Source organism: Neodiprion virginianus, chromosome 3 (assembly GCF_021901495.1).
Source record: "Neodiprion virginianus isolate iyNeoVirg1 chromosome 3, iyNeoVirg1.1, whole genome shotgun sequence".
In the NCBI taxonomy this organism is placed as follows: Eukaryota; Metazoa; Arthropoda; class Insecta; order Hymenoptera; family Diprionidae; genus Neodiprion; species Neodiprion virginianus.
In genome coordinates this window covers 1200619-1222164 of record NC_060879.1, presented here as the reverse complement: position 1 = coordinate 1222164, position 21546 = coordinate 1200619, and the positions used below count along the sequence as shown (strand labels likewise).

The following is a 21546-nucleotide window of genomic DNA, read 5'->3' as shown; positions in this document are numbered from 1 at the left end:
TCAATTTCATACCTGCATACGGGTAGAAGAAATTCTATCCTCGAAAGAATTTAACAATTATCGTTTTTCTAGTCATTGTCAGACAGGAAAAAATTCAAATAGATAGTCTTTCGTGTGGATTTAGATCATTTTGTAATCAAAATTGAAAGGATTCTGTGGCGAAATGGTTAAAATCTTGGCACAACTGTAATAATGTAGTTTTTTTTTTTTTTTTGAATAATTTGACAAATCATCATGGTAATTTGCTAGTTCTGAAAAGAAAAGTATGACAAGTGAATGAATTTTCGACGTGTTTATAGACGTTTTAATCCTTTCGGTACTGTTATCCGTTCCAGTCTACATACATTGCAAAAGTTTATAACAAAAGTTTTACTCGGGTTTTTTTTTTTCAGGAATAGGTTTTACGAACAATTCGAATACCTACCTGAAAAAAATATATTGAAAACTGACCGTTCATTTAACAATAAGTATGATTTTTAATCGAAAAAGTACAGCTAAAGTAGTCGAAAAAAGATGCGTGTAATTTTCGTTCTCGTGTTTAATTTTATAGCCCATTTGAAATTTATTTTCTGCCTGTAGTAAATAAAAAAAACTAATGTTTCTCGAATAGTCTGAAGTGTCATAAAAAGAAATGTACAAGCTCGGCGCCTATTATTGTGAAGTTGTAAAAAAAAAGAAAATTCGTGTCCACTGTAATGGACGTGCGTGTAATTTTTTTACACGTGTTTAGGAAAATTTTGAAACAATTTAAATACCGTGATCAAAGAATACAGAATCATAAAAATCAGAAAGATACCGTGACGAAAAATTTTATCGCAACGCTAGGATCTAATTTAGGTTTGAAATGGTTAAGGGTGGGGGAGGGGGGCTTACGGCTTGGACGGTATAAAATCTTACCTATTTTTAGGAGTTTCTTTTTAATAAGAAAACGAAAACATTTGGAGCAATTTGAGTTTCAGGACTTTGTTATTTATAGTATCAAGAATATTTTAGAATTTTTTGTCATCGAAATTATTAACAAAATGGCGGCATGGCGTGTATTAAACGAAATGTAAAACTTGGATAATTTTAGAAAAAGTGGGATACGTAGATGCGTTGAAAATTTGAGGCGGAAAAAAAAGAAGCGAACATTCTCTTCCCATTTCTTTGACCTACCGTTTTAAATCAGCTGTATATTTCTGCTGCCGCGTGTTTCCAGGACTCACCCTCCAATAATTCCTAATTCTCTAGCTCACAATCATCCCTGAGCCTAGGCGTGGAAGGGAAATCGAAGCCGGGACGCCGACCCGTCGACGGATATCAAAACCTGGAACAGTCGGCGTTTTCATCCCCCGCAATTTCCCACTTAATATCCTCTCGCCGCCAATTGTCGACCCTACTCTCTTACTCTTGTTACAATCTCACCCCTCTCCCACCTTTCGACGATTTTCGCTTCTTCGTTCGTGCGGAAACCTCCCCCCCCCCCCCCCCCAAAAAATAATAAAAAAAAAAAAAAAAAAACTAAACGTAATCCCGTTCATTCAATCGGAAATCAAAGCTCTTGACAATCAATGAAAGCAAGGCTTTCCAGTTTGTCACAGAACCAACGGAACTTTGTTTATATACTTGCGTTTCGACGAAGATATCACGGGATTATTGGCTTGAATCGGTGAGTCGATTTTCGAATCGCGCGCGCGTCTCGCGATCCCGTCAATTTCTCGCGTACGAAGCGCGTTGTTTCTGGATGCGCGCGGCTGAGGCGGGAGAGCCAGAAAAGGTTGAGGGATCCAGACGGCGCTGGCGTCCCGACGCCTCGCCGCGAACTTTTCGCTTGATCGCAGTTTGAACCTCACGCGGTACCGAGACACTGGCCGGTCGCCAGTGACGAACCGTAAATATAACGCGCGGCTGATTGATTCCGAGGCGAATCGTTCAATTGGATTTGTTTCCGTGCCCTTTTCCCTTGTATTGAAAACTTGATTGTAAATTGCCGACAAGAAAATAAATCGGTGTTCGATTATACAGACTAAAACTGTGTAAAACTTTACAATTAATGAAATTCGATTGATCCGTCGAGTGAGCGTGATTGATAAAAATTTTATTGTGATCCATTTTGACAGTGTGGAAAAATAATCGTGATACAAGGAACAGCGATTGCAAAACATACCCGAGGTATCTTCCACGCCAACTCGGCGAATCATTTTTTATACGATTTTCCTAACTCTAAGTAGCACTCGTGATATGTTTAAAAAACTTCTCTCAAACCGTTATTGTTTTTTTTTTTTATTTATTTATCAAATTTTAAAGATGAAAACGGAATGACATTTTTGAAATTTGGGAAAAAATTGTCAAAAATTCTTCGATCAAAGACGATCATTTGAGACCAAATCCGGAAGTGGAAATTATTTCATTTCATACTTATCTGACGCATTTCAAGAATATAAGGATTCCTGAATTGGCTTAATTTCGTATTTTCATTGATAATTATTCATTTTTGCACGTGTATAATTATCCGTTTCGTGCATAAAAATAAATAATTACCGATGAGAAAACCAAATTAAGCAAATTAAGGAATGTTTACTTTCTAGAAATTAGTCGACTAAATATGCAAAGTAAATAGTTTCCACTTTAGGATTTCGCCTCAAATAATCGTCTTCGATCGAAGAATATTTGAGAATGTTTCTGAAAATGACAAAAATATCATTCAGTTTTAGTCTTAAAAATGTGTGTGTGTGTGTTTTTTTTTAATAAAAACTAATTTTAGAGGAAAGTTTGAAATAATTACGGAGTGCCATTCAGAGTTCCGACTTTCGTAAAAAAAATGATAAACGAAATAAAAAGTGGTGAGAGGAAATCCTTTTTACCGCGTACACGCTACCTGTACTATATAACGCGGATTTCTGTTTCTGTAATTTTTAATTAGAAACAATAGAGAGAAAAAACCCGGAATGAACGTGGAAAAATAAAGATAAGCCGTCTTTGCCCATACAAGCCTTATTCTGCGCACAAGCTTTCGACGTTACCTACGCAACTGGTAAGTGGCTCGATGTAATGAATGTAAATTATGAAACCACCAGCTCAGACAAAACTACGGCTAAATCGCTTCGCCTGTGAGTTCTAAAAGGGATAATTTAGCTTTGAATTGTTCATTTCTCGCCCGGTTTTGTTCATTCAAACGTTGATCCGCAGGAAACCAGACGCGTGACAATGGAAACGGAATTAATCCTCAAGTATCCTAATTCTTTTCACCCATAGAAATATTCTGCAAACACTTTAAACAAACTCGATGCCTGGTATACTAAAATTTCATACTAATTGCATCGTACAATTGTTTAGAGAATTTCGTTTTTCGAAAAGCAGGTGACACATTTTGGAATAAAAAAACAGCAACGGTTGTTGAGATATTTTGTTTCGACCTCATTCGCAACCCCGAGTCTCGTTTCATTTATTTCTTCTGTTTCTCAGAATTTGAAGAGACGGAATGAAAAGTTATTATTACCTATATGGCATTAGAGTTTATTTATTGCAGTGATCACTGAACATTGACGTGTGATTTATATGGTATTAGAACGCAGAATTGTAAAGAACCGCGAGATAAATATCTTTGCAACCGTTTGAGGAGTTCCAATTAATTAACACTCCCCGTCCATAATTTCCCGGTAAGATATGTTGGTGCCGTTGCATCATCGGTGATAATTTTGAAACAATGAGATCTAAGATCGTATAACACGAGTGTAAGAGTTGAGGAGAGGATCGTATGGTAAAAAATACGATCAAACGGAGAAATACAGGAAAATGATAAAAAATGAGTTACAGCGAATTGAGATCAAACGTCTCCGGATGTGGTTTTAAACGTCGTTCGCAAACGACCTTACGCACGCAATTAATTCACGTATTGCCACGGAGTTGATACGATTCTTTGAAATAGGTTATCCAATAAGGAGGGAAATAGGACGGATAAATAAATAAGTATATATGTATATTTATATATATGCGTGGTAGAGTAATGGATAATTGTCTACAGGTATGCTAAACGCTTTTATCTACCTGGCAGTAGAATCTGCGTTTAAATTGTGCTGGCCACCTGCCAGTCGTCTATAATCGAATTCAACCTACCCGCTTGCCTACGCAAATAAATATATTGTCGATATTTACCAATCGTGATATCCCGGCTTGCTAGGAATTTTGTCGTTGCGGGGCTTGACATGTGAAAATGTGTATACATGGCACGTACGTACCATGTATACGATATTTTATACGATATCGACAATTTGCTTGTGACAGCATGTTTTCCGGGAGGGGCGTATATTCACTCGGGTTCTCAGCTCTTCGCAAGTCCAATCACGACGGATTTTACGTCACTTCGAGTATTGTCGGACGATTTTTCAAGTATGCCGTCTTTCGATACAGATCCATCGGGGCGGGGTTAAAATTACGAATTTGAAAAGTTTCGAAAGCGCCGAATTCTGAATTTTTTTTCTTAATTTCGGAACTTTAACCCGGCACTGTTCTCGAACTCACGCGTTGTTAATTTGCTTCTCTTCTTTCTCCTTCATCATTCCCAATTCTGTTGATGAATTGGATTTGTTCTTGGCCTTTTTTTTTTTTTCTCTTAAATTCACATATTTTCGAACACCGCATTCGTGTTTAATTTTATACCGGCTTTAGGTTGAAAAGATACGTTCTGGTCTTATCGGTAGTACACTAATGCGTCGACGAGTTATAAAATTGGAAAGTTAAAAAAAAAAAAAAAATATATTCCCCGTGTCATTTAAACGAGAAATAAAAAATTGCGACGATGCACACCTCGTAATATTAACAGCTCAAATTTGGACAGCGTTTTTGTTTTTGTCTCTTGGAGCCAATATTTTCGATTTGAATTTTGAAAAAAATTCTCTACAAGAAAGCGAATGGTTTAATTTCTGCCAGACTCTAAGCCCGTCGGGGATTTTCAGGGCGTGTATATCCAGGAACTAGGTGAGCGAGGGGGCGGCTAGCTGGCTGGCGAAGTAAAGTGCGTTCGTTCGCGATGAGATAAGAGAGGAGAGAGGAGTTAAGAGCAGAGTCTGCGTGCGGCACATGTAGTAAGTACGCACTATCTCGCCTTTATATTATTATTCCGCGGTATCTCGCTGCCCGATAAAGCTCGCTAGATGAACGCGTCCGTGTTCGGTCGGATGATAGGTATTATATGGATACCTGCCCTCGTACACCGTCGTCATCACCGCCTCTATCTCGCCTCTCAAACCTGCCCCATTCAGCCCTGTATCCTATAATAAGCGACACGAGGTTGTACAACACGCGAGTACGAGTAGGTGTACAAACAACCGTTCGTTTCAGCCATTCTTACCCTCTCACCTTTGTGCCTGATTCGTTCTTATTTTTATTTATTTTTACTCCTCTCTTCTTTCCCCTCGCAATTTTAGTTTTTCCCACGATTCTTAAAGTTTCAATTTTTTTTTCGTTCGATCTCGTATTTTGTCTATTTTAAAAAAAAAAAAATTTTTTTTTTTTTAATCTCTTTTCCTCTTGCGTGGGTTCAAATTATCCCGTTGAAATTTGTCCCGCTCTTGATATGTTTGGAAAACAAAATACAGTTTTTGAGAATCTTTGAGAATTTTAAAACAGGTCCGTTTCAAAATCACTCTCAATACTTGATCAACTGGTTAAATAAAAATTTCGAACAAATGCAGAGTAATATTTCAGAGTCGGTACGATTGCAGAAATTTTTTGAACGAGAATGAAAAAATGGCGAGGATCGGACGTCGTTGGTTGGGTTCATTATTCAATATAGTCAGCAATTAAGTAAATATAGGAGCCCAATTCGTAAGTTAATTTGTTACGTAAAGACAAAAGAGAAAGAAAAAAAAAACAAATTTCTTTTCGCGAAACGCATACAGACTTACATATCCTACTTTTTTCACCCGCGATCCCCGTGTCTATTTTTTCAACTCTCGAGATTCGGCATATTCGTTTGTTCGCGATTTTGAAAGCTTGCCTACCCGTCGCGAGGGCGCTTGACACGGCAACCCTTGGAAAAGGGGTGGAGGCTGCACTCCTCCCGACGGATGAGAAACTGGCTGGCAATTAATTTTAGATCTCGGTACCGCGGAGCTTTTGCTTTTTCCGCGTCTGTTCGACGGTACGCGAGGACCGAGTAGCTCCACTACTGCGTGTCTGACTATCACGCTCCGCTACTACTGGCCGCCGGTTCGCCGTCCAACGAGGCCTCGCTTTCTGAATAGGGACGCGACCACCCCTGCCGTGCCGCTCTTTTTTCCTCGTTAACACTCGACAAAAGCAGCGATAAAAATGCGGGGGGTAAGAAACAAAATAAAAAAAAACGATCCCAAGTCGCGAAAATTTCACTCCAAGTTTAGAATTTTGGGCAAAATTTTTTTTACTCCTTCTTTCACTCCGCGTAACAAAAGTAAATAATCAACGACATTTCCCATTAGAATATTTTCGTTACGTTTACTTTGTTTGATTTTATGCAAAATTTTGCGGAAAATTGCACCAAAAAGAGTTGTAAGGAAAAAAAATTACTCCGTATGAATAAAGGTTACTCGTCGCTCTTCTTTGCGTGTTGATAAAAGCAGCCGCTAAAGAAGGAAGAAGAGAATACGGAGGGTTCATTCCACGCACGGTTAGACTCGACTTCTGTTACGAGCGTTCTCTCTCTCTCTCTCTCTCTCTTTCTCTCTTTCGTTGCAGTCTTTTTTTACAGCTATGTATTCACCTTGAATGAAAATCCCCCGTTCGTTGGCGGCATCGCGTCGGTTAGGGCGACACGGAATATGAAAGAATGGGAGAAGGAAAGAAAATGAGAAAGCTCCGAGGGAGGGGTAAAAAGCCGAGCTTTACGGCGTAAATAACTACCGACGGATGTACATTTATATAAAAGTATAATAAACGTATATACCGTACTTTAGTTATCCCCTGATGAAAGATCTTCGACCTTGATTCGCTGACGAAGATTTCTGCCCCGCGTATCAGCGCTTTTCAACGATTTCGGTTTCACGTTTGGATCGCCGATGCTAATTCGCCTTCCTTCTTGCATACACAACTCGCGTATCCCGCGGCTGTTACGATTGTAGACACGTGTAGCTATTTTTCCACGTTGACGGTATGAAATACACGCGGATATATTTCTCCGTGCTTCTTTGTTTCGATTCAGCCGCATTCTGCAAGCCAGCTTGGATAATGATCGGAATCGTCGAGTAAAATTGCCGGTGTTGAAATTAACCCTATGCCCTATGGGTACGTATAATAAAAGCTTCGCGCTTGCAAGGATTTTCGAAAACTTTACCGAAGTGCCCCTCTGTGCTTCGGTCATTACTTACTCTCCGACTGCTTTCGTCATACGCGCCTGAACGAGCCTGAACACGTGGTTCGAAATATTTTCATCGACGATTACAAACTTTGCCCCCACGTCTCTACATATAACAGCACGGGGCATCGGCCTCTCCGTCATTCGGTTTTTCGATCGATCAATACTCGAAACAACGACTCATTTTTACCACTCTAGATTTCAAGGATGCATGGGACGTACAGGCGGGTCTAAAATATGCCCAATCTTTCTTTTTTTACGTTAGAGCATTTTCACCTCATCGAGCCAATTATATCCGGTAAAGCTTATCGTGACTTGGACAGTATAAGTATATGGGGCATTCCACGTCAAATTAGCAGCCCATGTACCTCACACCCTACCTTGTTACTTTTTTGTTTTTTCGCAAGTTTTTAGACTTTCCATGTCGGAACTGTTTTTGCTTTTTTGTTTTTCACATACCTCGATATAAATTCAACGATTCCGTGATCTATTTAGATAGAGGAAAAGAAAAAAAACCATCAATTCCGGCACGAAAAAACTAAATCGAAAAATATTCCGAGATTCTTTTGGTTCTTTACGAATATCATACTAAGAAGTAATTAAAATCGAAGCGGATGAGGCGCACGGGTTGCTACTTTGACGTGGAATGCCCCATATACTTGAAGACGATCACGTCACTCGATCACGCATCCTTCGAACGATTAATTATACTATATGTATACCGCAATACGATTTATATACAATAATTACAATTTTATATAAAGCGCATAGCGTTTTCATCAAGGTATCTAATTCCCGAGGATTAGTATCCGCGCATATACTCGCGACGAACTTTGGTGAAAATCCGTCGCTTTTACGTTACAGGGTGTAAATTCTCATTGAATCGCATTACCGTGATGTACTTAAAGCTGTGGTTGGCTTAACCGTCTATCCGCACGTCTTTAACACGGATTGTACAAGCATCTGCTCGCGTGTAAATTTCGGGTGGCAGGATTTATTATTCACCGTTTTACTCGTACATCAACCCTTCATTTCGCGTCCCATTGTTCCCCTCTTCTCTCTTGGTATTCCGATCTTTTTTTCTCTCCATTTCTTTTCCACTATCCCTCAGGACACTATGCAATCGTGGAATGATTTTATTCCGTTGTTGGTGGAGATCGTTTCTATCGCGCGATTAGATTTTGCTGATCATGAAATGGAGAAAAAAATTGGAACGAATTTGACGGACACTGGGTAAAGTCGGACAGTGGTCTCATACTCGTCCGCACATACCGTAACATAATCCACTCGTTATATTGGACGTCGTATTTAACCGCTCGTCGTGACGGTTTGACTGGCTTAAAACGACGCGACGAGAGTAAATTTCCGGTATATAGATATATATGTGTAGGTCTGGTACGGCATTACTTTTATCACGATGAGATTCGTTCGAGGAGAGTTGGATACCAATTTCATCTTGAGACGAGGAAAAGAGATAATGGAAGAGATATGTAATTGCGACTATGGTGATCTGATTTTGACGGGCGTAACGGCGATCAGCGAATAATCTAACGTCAAATATAGGATAGGGGGAGAAAAAATTGGACCAAGTTCCATCAGCGTCTTCATTATACCGTGGAATTGTCTTTGGAAGAAAATAGAGCTCCGTGATCGAGCCGTGATTCGCGAATAAGTCGCATTATATGTGACGTATGAAATTTCGCGAGGATCCCCGCGGTCTTGTAATGAATGTGCATAAAAAAAGCAAGCAATCCTGCGCGCCCTTCCCATCGTATTATCCCAATCTTTGCTGAGTGATCGCAATCCTCTTTTGTTCCAGACTCAATCTCCACGTTCAAACAAATCTGCATTAACCGTACTGGAGGCGGTTTGATGGAACATTACACACGGGAAGCGGCGATTCCATTCCATTCCCGTTGCGGAAAGTGAACAACATTGCGGAAGCTAGCCCGCGTTATGCAAGCAGGAAATAAGGGTGCAAAAAAACATCGCATCAACGGCACCAAGATGAGCAGCTCAAACGCTCGACCACCGTCCGGCCATTGTTCGATAGTGAAAACGGCGCTCGAGCTTCCGGAAGTTCGCCGAACGTAGCCTCCGGAACCCGTTCGAAACATGCTGCTGATCGTTTACTTCCTAGCCACGTTTGTCGGCGTCGCTGCTGCCGGGGATCCGTCGGCTAGAGTCAAAGGTGACTTGGTCATCGGAGCCCTCTTCAGCGTTCACAAAACCCCCAGAGGTGGTCAGGGTGCTTTGGTCTGCGGTGAAGTGCGCGAAACGTACGGTATTCAACGGGTCGAAACGGCCCTCATCACCCTCGACAAGATCAACAGCAACAGCAGTATTTTACCTGGTGAGTCCTTGTCTTCGCGACGGTTTCACGTAGCAAAAGAAAACGGAAGAGTCAGCCCTTCGTCTTCTTTTCATTCAGGCGTCACCCTCGGACTCGAGGCCAGGGACTCGTGCTGGTCGGCTCCGGTCGCTCTTCAGCAGAGCATCGAATTGGTTCGAGACGCCATAACTCCGGTGCTCACTCAGTCTCAACTCTCGCAGAACGCCGACACTGCGCATTGCTTGCAAGCCGCGCCTCAGGTCCCTATTCAAATCCACAGCTATCCTGGCTCTGCTTCCAATTTATGACCGTCAAAGTCGTTGTTTGTTTTCAATGTTCCAGCAGGAGACTCCCGACGGAAAAGCTCCGCTTGTCGGCGTTGTTGGACCAGGATCGAGTTCCGTCACTCTACAGGTTCAAAACCTGCTTCAGCTTTTCTCCATTCCACAGGTGAGCGGAGCTGAGTAAATTCAGATCTTGCGGTGGTCAGTGATTAATCAAATTCTCCTTTTGTTCATCGGTCCGAGTAGATTTCGAATCAATGCCTCCGATTCTTTCGACCCGAACCAGATATAACCTGTTACTATTCGTATTTCCTTGGGAACTAGTCTCAATCTTTAGTCTCTATCAAACGTTAGAGTTGCTTGAAGTGGTGAAAAAGACCACGTCATCGGAAGCCAACCGATTTTCGCAACATTTCAAAGATCTTACGAAACTTCTTGGATCACGAAAGGAAGTTTAGGTGTCCAAAGCTGCCAACACGATACGAAACTATTTTCCTGAAGGAGTGTTCACTTGAAAAGTTCTTCTCCAAAGTCATCGCTGCCGAATGATTGTTATACCGTTGTTACTCAATTTAGTGTTTTCACGTTTTGTTTCCTTACCGGGAGATAATTGCGGTCGGTCTTGAAAATCTGTTGGACTCAAGCCGCCGTGTTTTAGGTCGGTTATTCGTCGACGTCACGTGACCTCACCGACAAGTCGAGGTACTCGACGTTCCTGCGAGTCGTACCGTCGGATCATTACCAGGCCCAGCTGCTGGTGGATCTGGTGAGATACTTCAACTGGACCTACGTGTCCATCGTCAACACTGACGGTGAGTGTGTCATCCCCCATTCCCAATTAGCAATGCCCGAGATCCTCGATCAAATCTTGCCGCACAACGCGCATGAATGCATTGTCCCCAAGGCCTGAGTCCCGTTGTGCACCTCGTATCTGCCCGCTGGAGTCCCCCGCATATCGAAACCCTCGGCCAGGTGGCCTTCTACACAAAGCGACGTCGATTCCGCAATCCTCGAATTGCTTCGTTGATTGCCTCGTACCTACCAACTTCGGAATTGGTGCCTGATTCCCAGTCGGTCGTCCCTGAAAAGTTCGCTCGCGGATCGATTCATTCGTTCGTTATGAATTCAATTATTCCTTGTCTCGTCACTCCGCTCAGTTTAGAACCGCACCAGAACTCATTCAAAAATCGCTGAAATTCGTTTCTTGAGCGTCTCAAAATTTCGTAGATTATTGAAAAAAGTGTATACGCAAAATCTGCGTCTATTCTTGATTTTCATTTCCTCGAGTACTTCTTGTTTGGAATTTTTTCTAAAAATATCTTGTTTGAGGGTGCTCTCGAATTTCCGAATCAAACCGTCGATCTCGACAGTTCTCTGTTGCGTACAAATGAAATAATCTCGGCTCGACGAATGGTCTGAACTTAGCCCCGTTGCAGGGCGTAAGTTTGTTTCGCGGAGCGGCTCTCAGTACTATCGAGTATCTCGTACGCGGCTAATAAAGTTTAGAACAGAAACTCCACTCATGATTTGGCCACGTGCGCGCGCGTATCCGCAACAAAAAAGCATGTATCTCAATATTTAATTCCTGGCCTTTTATTGTGGAACAGATATCGGACTGACGCTCAACCTGAGTTACGACCGGTCTTAAAAGCTTCTCGGATATATTTTCACACGTGTGAATCCTACGTCAAAGTATCCGGCGTAATTATTCTCACGTTCGGTTCATTCGGAGCGCCATGATACGGAGTTGCGGTTGATCATGTTGTGGCGCTGGTGTATAAAAAATAAAATTAGCGTATAAATAATCGTTGGTCGTGATTTTGTAGCTCACCCTTTTCCAATTATTCTATTCGCGTTCCTCTCCGGGTTCTTTATTTACCCCCGAAACGCGACATGGACGGATCGGGTGAAAAAAAAAAAACAACTGTTTGCACGAAAAAGAGAGAGAAAAACAAAAACCACGGTTGTAAAGCTCGATCTCGCAAAGTGTACACAATCACGAACGGAGCGACAGCTGAGTGAATGGAGACGGGAATGAACGGGTAATTAAGGGGTTGGCGTTTCGGTGCTTTGCAAAGCGATCAAAGCTCCGGCTGTCCGGTGATTCGTTGCAGTAAATTTAATTGAAAGGTTTTTTTCTAAAAAAAAAAAAAAAACACGTCCTATACGTACGTCATTCATTTTATTTTCAGACCTCAAGTGTGACAGACACGGAACGTGCGGACGAATCTGTGGTGAAAAAAAATATTCACGAATTCTTTCACATTGAGATGGATACTCGTATGAAACTGTTGACGTTGAAGCAAGTTTACGGAGGAGAAAAAATGACGATCAGTTCAGATCGGATACCCGAATAAATCTTCGTCAGATTTCACGCAGAGGCAAAATCGGTGCTTTTCGACTTATAGCCTCTACGGGGTATAGATATAGTTATTTTTTTTTTCCCCCCCATCTACCACCTTCGGGATTTCCGTCGAATATTGAGAAGAGATAAAATCGGAATGTAGAAAAGAGGCGAATCGAGAAAAACCATTGACGCCGAAACGAGGAGTCCTTCCTTAACCTCATCAGTGTTAGCTGACTCGAGCCAATAAACCTTTCCTCATAAATTCACGCTGCAAGCACATCGAAGGTGGCAGCGGGCAGTCGCCCCCCGGCGTTTCGGGATACATAGATTTTTTTCAATCCTTTTTACAAGCCAGGGGATTCCCGGGGTTCAAGTTCATTTTTACCCCCATATTTTTTCCGACCAAATTCAAGCGGGGCTGGTAACGTCGACTATAATGTATCCTTGGAAAGAGCGTTAGCGCAGGGACGAATTGCCTCGAAGCGAAGGGTGCTTTAAAGGAAATGAGGGAAGAGAAAAAAAGTATGTCTATATAAATTATCCGTTTAATTGTCGTGAATGAGTTCGCGGATTCGGCTTCATTCTGTTTCGTTGCGCTTTTATCCCCCCCCCCCCCCCCCCTTTCTTCTTACCCTTCTTTTCTTCTTATCTTGTATTGTCTCCGTATTGACGTTTCGTAAATGGTTGCTTCGAGATATGAATTCAAGGCACGGTTATAATCCATCCACACCGTGACAGGATAAAAAGGGGAAAAAGGAGTGGGAACAAAAAGACAAAAAAAAAAAAAAAAAAAGGATAAAACGCACACTCTAATTACCCTTTGTTCGCTTTTGCGGTAAATTAACCTGCCATTGTTACGTACGGTGATAATTATCTTCGTTCACGGAGTGACGGTATTCGGTTCCGTTTATAGGTAGGTACATACCTCGTCATAATCACGAGAATACGTTTCGCAAGATTTCGCACATTCGATTTTCCGAAACTTCAAATGCACTTGGAATATTAAGTGTATATCCATGTGTATGGTTGTATATGCGTTTCTATATCCATACTAGAAACTATAGGAACCCGACAGAGTCAGCGAATTTCAAGTTGTTGGGACAAATTTATTCTACAACGGAAACGGAAACTGTTACCGCGGTTTCCCGATGCGAAACATGCAGGATCGCCGGGGCGTATATATATATATAATATATATAATATATATATTTACGATTTTATTCACCCGACGACAAATCTGTCGCGTTTGCAGTTTTTCTCTATTTATCGATTTTCGTCATATCTTGATATTTTATTTTCTCTTTCCCCATTAACTGTCAAAGTGCGAATCTTTTTTTGAAATATTTTGATTCGTTCATTGACGAGGTTGGGTGAAAATAATTTTGTTGACATCCGTCGACTGTGTGACTAACGAAACACGGTTTTCTTTAACCCTTTCAGTCACCCGTTTTTCAACTCAATATTTAGGCCTGAATTTTGTTACTCGGGGACTTTTTCCGGTCGCCGATCACGAATCCGAAGTCAGAATTTGATGATTTCTAAATCGAAAATGGCGGTTCCAATATGGCGGAAGACAAATCAAAAATATAATGACTCTCGCCGAAACTTGTTATTCCGGGGTTTTTTGGGACGCTGATCCCAAATCTGAAGTAACAAAGATCATTTGAAGTTTTAAATAAACTGCGATAAGGGTAGGACATGGAAATTTTTGAGGCGGGACGCTGAGCGTTCCGCTGTGACGGAAACGGTTGAGAAAATAACTGTTTTCTTTCTTTATGTATTTCTCTTTCTTTTTGTTTCAGAAAATTATGGACAGAGTGGAATCGCGGCGTTTCGCGAGCTGGCCGAACGAAGCGGAGTCTGCGTTGCTCGAGAAGACGCTGTTCTCTCGACAGCGGAGGACGCGGCCTTCGACAGAGTCCTGACGAACCTGAATCAGGATCGTGCCGCGAATGTTGTCGTCTGTTTCTGCGAGGGCATGACGATGCGCGGCCTGCTGGGAGCGTCGAGGAGGCTGAATTTGACAGAGAGGTTCATGTTCATCGGAAGGTACCTTGTTGAATGATCGTTGGAAAAAAAATTATTGATTCCGATTTCGATGGAAAAATATGTCGAGATGTCCAATCTGAAATGGACAACGGACAATGTAATTGCGAATTTTCGTGTAGAAATTCTAAGGAACTTGGACTTGAGGCGAGGAGTTGACCTAAGCTCTTGAAATTTTGTGGACGAAACTCGTAAAAAGATCGTATTCGGAGTGATCGTCTAACGGCCGAATGGTCCGTTGTCTCCTAGGGGCGGGTTTGAAGTTCCAAATTTGCTTCGTCGGAACTTTGCTGTATCGCAACTTCAGATTTCGGAACTTTGAGCGTCGGGTTTCGGGCCATTCGAAACTTTAAGTTTCGTCGCTAAAAAATTCGAAATTTGGCGAAAACTCTTCATAATCGACAAGTCATCGAATGTATCGACACGCAGGTCTAAAATATGGTTGTATTTCGCCAACGATTGATTCATGCTTGCCAAAAGAAAAAAAAATCTTTATCTCGTAAAAACTTTCATCGTTTCAAAGAATTGCCGAGCGTTTGTATAGTATAAATTCGACCTTCTTTTCGGAACGAATATTTCGCCAGTCAGCTGCGCCAGCTCAATTCTTCCTCTGGCAATTGACTCGGTGACCTTCCAGCTGGATTAAATCATGACTGATTTGCTGGCTAATTTCAACGCGCCGGTGGTTGCGTCTTCTTCTCCAGAGTGGACGTGGGCTCGGGTTGGTACGATTAGTCGGTACATCAAAACATCAATTCCTAAATTCATAAATTGATAAATTTTTCCGCCGTTTCGATTCGTCACTCGAGGGTTTCCACCGATGCTAACTGAACTCGTCGGCTCGGCAACGGGGGGACGAATTTTACCCCAACGATGATTAAGCTCTCGAACGAAGTTGGCTAGAGCTACGAAAGCTCGGCGAACTTCCTCGGGGGTTAAATCTCCATCGTCGATAAACGGCGCCGCGACGATAAGTCGAGCAGCGAACGGAACTGTTTAAGTAACGGATGCAGCGACTTAGCTTCAGGAAGCAAATGGTCTAGGGGTGGGTTGACAGAGAAGGGGAGAGACTCAATTACGGTAAACCGCAATCGCAGGTACCTCGAGCTAGGTAATCAGCCGAGGTGCCGGCGAATAAATTGTCGAAGCCTCTATTTTTCCATTCACTTTTTCGCCGAATCTCACCTCAAGGGTGTATTTGCTACACGTTCTCAACCAAAATGAAGACGATAAGAAAATTAAATTTTACCGATAATAATATATAGACCAGAAGCTGTTAAGAAATTGCTTAAACCAAACATTGTTTAAGAAATTTTCAGGGAATGCTCTTTTTCTCATGTGATATGAATTTTTATCTTATCGCAAATTACGTATAGCCAGGAAGTCCTTAATTTCAGCCTCTCCGTTAATTATACATTATCAACCGGCTAATTCACTCCTTCGCTGTAAACAGCGACGGTTGGGCTGATCGAGACGACGTCGTCACCGGGCACGAATTCGAGGCTTGGGGCAGTCTCTCGATACGAATCCACTCCCCCTACGTCCACGAGTTCGATGACCACTACTTCGCCCTCAAACCCTACAACAACTCGAGGAATCCCTGGTTTCAAGAGTTCTGGCAGCACAAGTTCAACTGCTCCTTGCCCGGCCTTACCGGTAACGACGAGGACGTCGAGAGGACTCCGACAACCACTGTCTTTCCCGTCGACAAGAAGATCTGTACCGGTGAGTCGCTGATTTCATTCCCTTCTTTCGCGACTTAACGCGAGTCGCGTGTTAAACCTCACCCGCAATCATTCGACTATTGGAATTCATTCGCCCATTTGGTTACCTGCGAAATTTTACTAACAAGGAGAGTATTGGAACTTTGAAGCATGGATTCGGCTTTACCATTTCCTTGGCCTAAAACATGAAGCCTGTGATACGTAATTGCGTCTCACTAATTCCTCTCTTCACTCTGGGTAAAATTGATAATATCAACGATTTGACGAGCAAAATGTTACGACAAATGAAATTCGTTGGGTATTTTTACCTTGAACATTAATTTTTTCTTGATTTCCATCGAAGCTCCAGTGACAGGATCTTATAGATTCATATTATTTCAGTAGTACAATATTTTTGACCCAAGGAAAACTCTCAGAGAAGTCTCAGCAGAATCCATGATCCGAAGGTCTGATACTCTACTGGTAAGTCGTCGAAGGTATATCGTCAAATCTCTTATTATGTACTTCATTGGGAAGCGGGGACCAGTGTCGGTGATAATTGGCAGGATTGGGTAATGAGGGAGGAGTTGATCCGGGTCGAACTGTAGTCTGACCCATAGACGGACGGCAGAGTTTAAACGGGTCGTAGACGCACGGATGTGTGTAATCCGGAAATCCAATTCCACGACGTCGGTGGCGATGAGAAGCTGAAGCTGCGGGCCGTTTTCCAGGGACGAGTAGGCGTCAGGAGCCCCGCGAAGAAAGAAATAACGTCGGAAAGACATCTTGAAACAATTTGTGCTCAATTGTTTAACCCTTTGCGGCACAGCGTCTCGAATATGAGACACCTTTTTTGAATCGGTTATTCGAGATTTAGATTCAATTTTTGAGATGTCGCTGTAATTTTTTTTAACGCATGATTGGACTTCTAGGATGTCAATGTTGATGTCTTAAGATGGATTATCATAATTCCGTGAATATACTGAGCGCTGTAAATAAATGCAATTGTGGAAAGTTCGTGGGGATTAGAAAATTGAAAGTCGCTAAAAACGAATCCACTGTCAGAATTTCAAAATTCAAGATGGCGGGCTGAAAATATAAAAATTGATCCTGTTCGCTCATATCAGAACCGGCTTTTTCAACTTTGAAAACTTTTCGGACATCGAGAACGTTTATACGCTCACTTTCAAAGAATTCGACTGCAAGGAAAAATGTATGCTTCAGAGGGTTAAATTATACCTGCATCTGTAATCTATGTAAAAAATTTGATACTATATCAGACTATGGCAGTTCTTAAATATGTTACACTGTTTTTACTCGACTTTCCTTTGTTCCGAGCCAACAGTAAACCGGAATGAAAATACTTCGGCTCAGGAGCCCTTGATTCGCTCCTGGAAAACGATTGACTTCGGTGAACAGTTGGTCGAAGATCGAGTATCCGAACCGCCGTCAAATCGCCCTCCCTATTTAATCGACAGACAAAATGATATTAGGCTGAATTGACATCAGCCGCCGCGACGCTGATCGTCTACATCACCCGAAAAAAATCGAATTCACCATTCAGCGATATTGCCGAACATTAGAGTCAGCTCGATTATAATTAATTGTCATCTTTTAATTTCGATAAACTCCCGCAAAAATCTGAAAGAAAAGAAATTTCCATCCTCCGTATAACTATTTAGATTCTACACGCGATATTTGTGAGATAAAAATTTGTTCTTTTTCTATATTCACATTCGAAGAATATTTTTTACCGCATTCTTGTCGACGGTCGAACAAATCGTTCCTTTCAACGCTTCTTTTAATTAATTCACTCCTCATATCTCTTCCGCTCGGGTATCGCGTGAGTGTTTAAAAAATCTGGCGAGATTCCAATAACAGCCACGTCTGGCCGGATATTTGGTTTTTAACAGCCATGTAGCCAGTCGATGCTGTGTATCATTCAGGTAACAACAAAACCACGATCACGAACGCTGCCGTTCGTGGTATACAAATAGACAATTTTACGATCGTCGTCGGTCGTCGTTCCCATTTTTATGAAACTAACACGTACCGGGCCAGTCGATCCTGTTTTCCCCGCCCTAAGCCCTGCGGAAAGAATATAAATATCAGTCGCAAGTTTGTTTATTTTTTATTTTATACGTTTGAGTAGTGCTTTTATTTATTTTATTTTTTTTTTTTGTTGTATTTTTTTCTTCCTCTTTGCAAATCGTACGAGAGATTCCAAGGCTCACAGAATCTCAGTTCTAATATTACAATGCCTAAATTCGCCGCGTCTATTCCAGTCTATACGTGAAAATTCGCCGCCTCTAGGCAGCTCGGCCTCGAAACTGATTAAAGTCAACAAGACCGTGACTGCAGGCCGTTGCAAGTCCATATAGAAACGAGCTTGAAACTAAATTTCTTGCAAAGAAAGTCATGGTATACGATACGCGACGAGTACATGGAGCAAACGATTTTGGGAAAAAATCCAAGGGCCGAAAGAGGGTTGAACGATAAATAATGGTACATTTTTTCTGAATTATGTCGTCGCAATAACATCTGCTATTCGGTGTTGCATTTCATTTCTGTTGAAATTCAGGAAACGAGAAGCTCAGCGAGAAATACAAACAGGACCCGAAAATGAGCTTCGTGATGAAGTCGTTTTGGGCCATGGCTCACGGGCTTCACAACATGCTCGAGGAAGTATGCGGGAAAAATTTCTACGGCGTTTGCAAGGCCATGCGTCCCTTTAACGGGACGCTCTTCAAGGTGAGCTTTTCATCAACTTGAAAGAATTCTGAGATATTTCGCAAATATTGTAGATTCGATCCCCCGTAGTTCGAATGCCTCTTCGGAAATACTGAATCATCGGAAAGAATACCTAAAAAAAATCTTGTTCTTACGAAAAAATTAAATTTCGTGAATTTTTACATATTTTGGCGAAAGAATTGAAATAATTTGTATAAAATAGCGGTAAAATCGAAATTTGCGTTTTCTCCGAGGGTCGAGTATTTCAATATTTATCGTCGTCTTATTCTTACAACGCATTCTGATTCTTCAACCTCAAGGATCACTTGATGAACGTCACCTTTTCCTTCGGCGGTGAGGACGTGGAATTTGATCGACGTGGTGATCCTCCAGGCAGGTCGGTGCGTATATCGGTTTCCAAAATTTTATTTCTTCTTCTGTCACGAAAGGGGGGATGAAAAAATTTAATTGAAAATAAGTTCTTGAACAAAAAAAAAATCCGGAATCTTTCATTTAACATTGCTTTTCTGATTCGTTTATAAAAATGTCGATAAAATAAATAACTGGAGTCAATTTCGAAAAACTACGCTTCCTTCTAGGGTTGTTGAGATCAAACCTTACTAAAACCATTCAAATATCAATGGCGATAGAACCACTGATCAAAGTCAACAAGTTAACTGCCCTGAGCCCGATGCAAGTTCGTAGAAACGAGCTTCAAACTGAATTTCTAATTTCAATTTATATCATTACAATCTGCGATCAAAAATTTTGGTAGTAAAAAAATTGCCGGTATGTAGTTTGACGGAAGTAATTAACAACCTGACTTCCACTCTGTATATCTTAAGTGAAGTCATTTTTCTCTCGAATTCAAATCGAAGAAAAACAAAAAAATAAAAACGAAGCCAAGCATGTTTGGTTGTCGGTGACGGAGTATCGAACAACAACCAATATCGAACTAACCCGGTTTTGCTACGCTTCAGGAAGTCACAGTGAGATCGAAATAAGGCTTCCTCCCCGCAGGGCGAGTTCCATAAATCAGGGGGTAATCTCGAGCTCGATTTGACGCGTTTTTTTAATGGGGCGGCGGAGGGGAAGCGAAGAGAAAAAAGGGTTTACAGTATTTCACTTTTATTACCAATATGTCGCAGCTTCTCTAGCTGCCGATGGTGGGTGGACGTGAAACTTCGCTCTAATTCATCCTGTACATACATTCACGGGTATCGAGCTTATGTTGAAAACAAAGCGTGAGAATTCTTCCGCAGTCTCGGTGTAATTAATTACCAACATATGCGTATGGAAAACCGTCGGGGAATTTCAACTCACGATGTTCGTATCTTGGTATATCGGGGTTTTTTGTTCGTATTTTTTAAATCTTTTTTTTTTCACTTTTGAAGAATGATGTCCGTGTACGTTGCGCGTATCCTGTACAGCAGATCACGTGCAAGTATAAATATGCACGGATGAGTTGAAATATGGATTTTATTTTCTTTCCAACGTTTCGCTAATTATGTAAAACATCGATCGGACTATTTATTCATTTTGTTAAAAACATTGTACGTACGTTGCGATAATTGTTCGTGTAATTAATTAATAAACGCTTTGTCAAACGCATTGTATTGTTTCGTTCGCTTTCGTTCTTCTTTGCACGATAATTTGATTCACGTTTAAAAGTTCTCTTTTTTCTCTTATGCTTTTTTTTTTTTTTTCTTCTTCTTCAAAGTTTGATATTACTATTCGTTTCACACAACGTATCTTGTGAATTTGAAAATCGCGCATCGTAATTCTTGCGGTGAATCGGGACGGAAATTTTCAACAAAACGGAAACACGAGTTACGGAATAATTGTCAGAAGTAAAACGAGAGTATAATTAAATTAATTAGGCATAACATAAATCAGCCTTCAGACCGTTCGTGGAAAGAAGAGGGGTTAAAGTAACGCGTGTTGTTCGAACCGTGACAGCCGCTGCAGGTGCGTGTTTAATTAAAATACTTTCGTGGTTTCGTTTGGCGCGCCCTTAAGGGCTTACGTGGCTCTCGAAGGTTAAAAGAAGAAATATTTGCTCTCATTTTTTTTATTTTTTGTTAATATAATCGAAGAATCATTTTATCAAACTTGAAGCATATGAAAAAAGAATGTTTGAAATTTATATCGAAAAATTTGAAAAATTCAAACGTTCAGAACCGGTTTTCGGAGATTCAGTATTTTCGCGGTGGACACGATAATTCATGCGAGTTTTATCTGGAATTCAAAAACCAAATATTTTCTGTCAGTAGGTCAGCACGGCTAGCGATTGGACGATGGGTGAAAAAAAAAAATAAAATTGAAGTACGATTTTTGGTACAATTTACACAATTTATCGCCTTGTAAAAAAGTGGCTATACTCACCTACCGACAGAAGATATTTGGTTTTTTGATTTCAGACAAACCTAGCACGAGTCATCGTGTCCACCGCGAAAATACTGGCTCTCCGAAAACCAATTGTCAAAAATTTTTCGATGAAAATTTTATGAAATATCGTTGAAATATTCTTTTTTTATATGCCTTAGGTTTGGACGAATAATTCTTTTGTTATACTTGTTTTTACAAATTAGAGAAAATATGTTTTGCTCTTTAACCTTTGAGACCCACGTAATCCCTTAAAAGTGATCGTGGATAACAGTGGCAGTGGTTATTTGAGTAGGATCGAGTACCACAATCGGCGTTCGGAGAGGTCCTTCTCTTTTAAACTCGTTTGGTTATTTCTTTTTTTTCTTTTAATTTTTTATCAACGTTCTCACGTATTTTCTCCAATCCAT

General features: G+C 41.1%; 1 protein-coding gene across 3 annotated transcripts in view; it reads left to right on the top strand.

Moving 5' to 3' along the window:
• The window catches only part of LOC124299574 (metabotropic glutamate receptor 1-like), a 42069-nt gene that overhangs the window by 10003 nt on the left and 10520 nt on the right, over positions 1–21546 (top strand). Inside the window, exons 1-10 of one of the 3 annotated variants that reach the window (XM_046752838.1) lie at positions 1656–2151; positions 2744–3013; positions 9129–9662; positions 9741–9901; positions 9984–10091; positions 10584–10737; positions 14075–14321; positions 15772–16043; positions 18603–18772; positions 19072–19148. In XM_046752838.1, coding sequence (XP_046608794.1) covers positions 9425–9662; positions 9741–9901; positions 9984–10091; positions 10584–10737; positions 14075–14321; positions 15772–16043; positions 18603–18772; positions 19072–19148 — 1427 coding nt within the window. In that variant the 5' untranslated portion in view covers positions 1656–2151; positions 2744–3013; positions 9129–9424. Of the gene's footprint in view, positions 1–1655; positions 2152–2712; positions 3014–9128; positions 9663–9740; positions 9902–9983; positions 10092–10583; positions 10738–14074; positions 14322–15771; positions 16044–18602; positions 18773–19071; positions 19149–21546 lie in introns of those variants that run through there. The other 2 variants (XM_046752840.1, XM_046752839.1) reach the window with 2 other exon arrangements.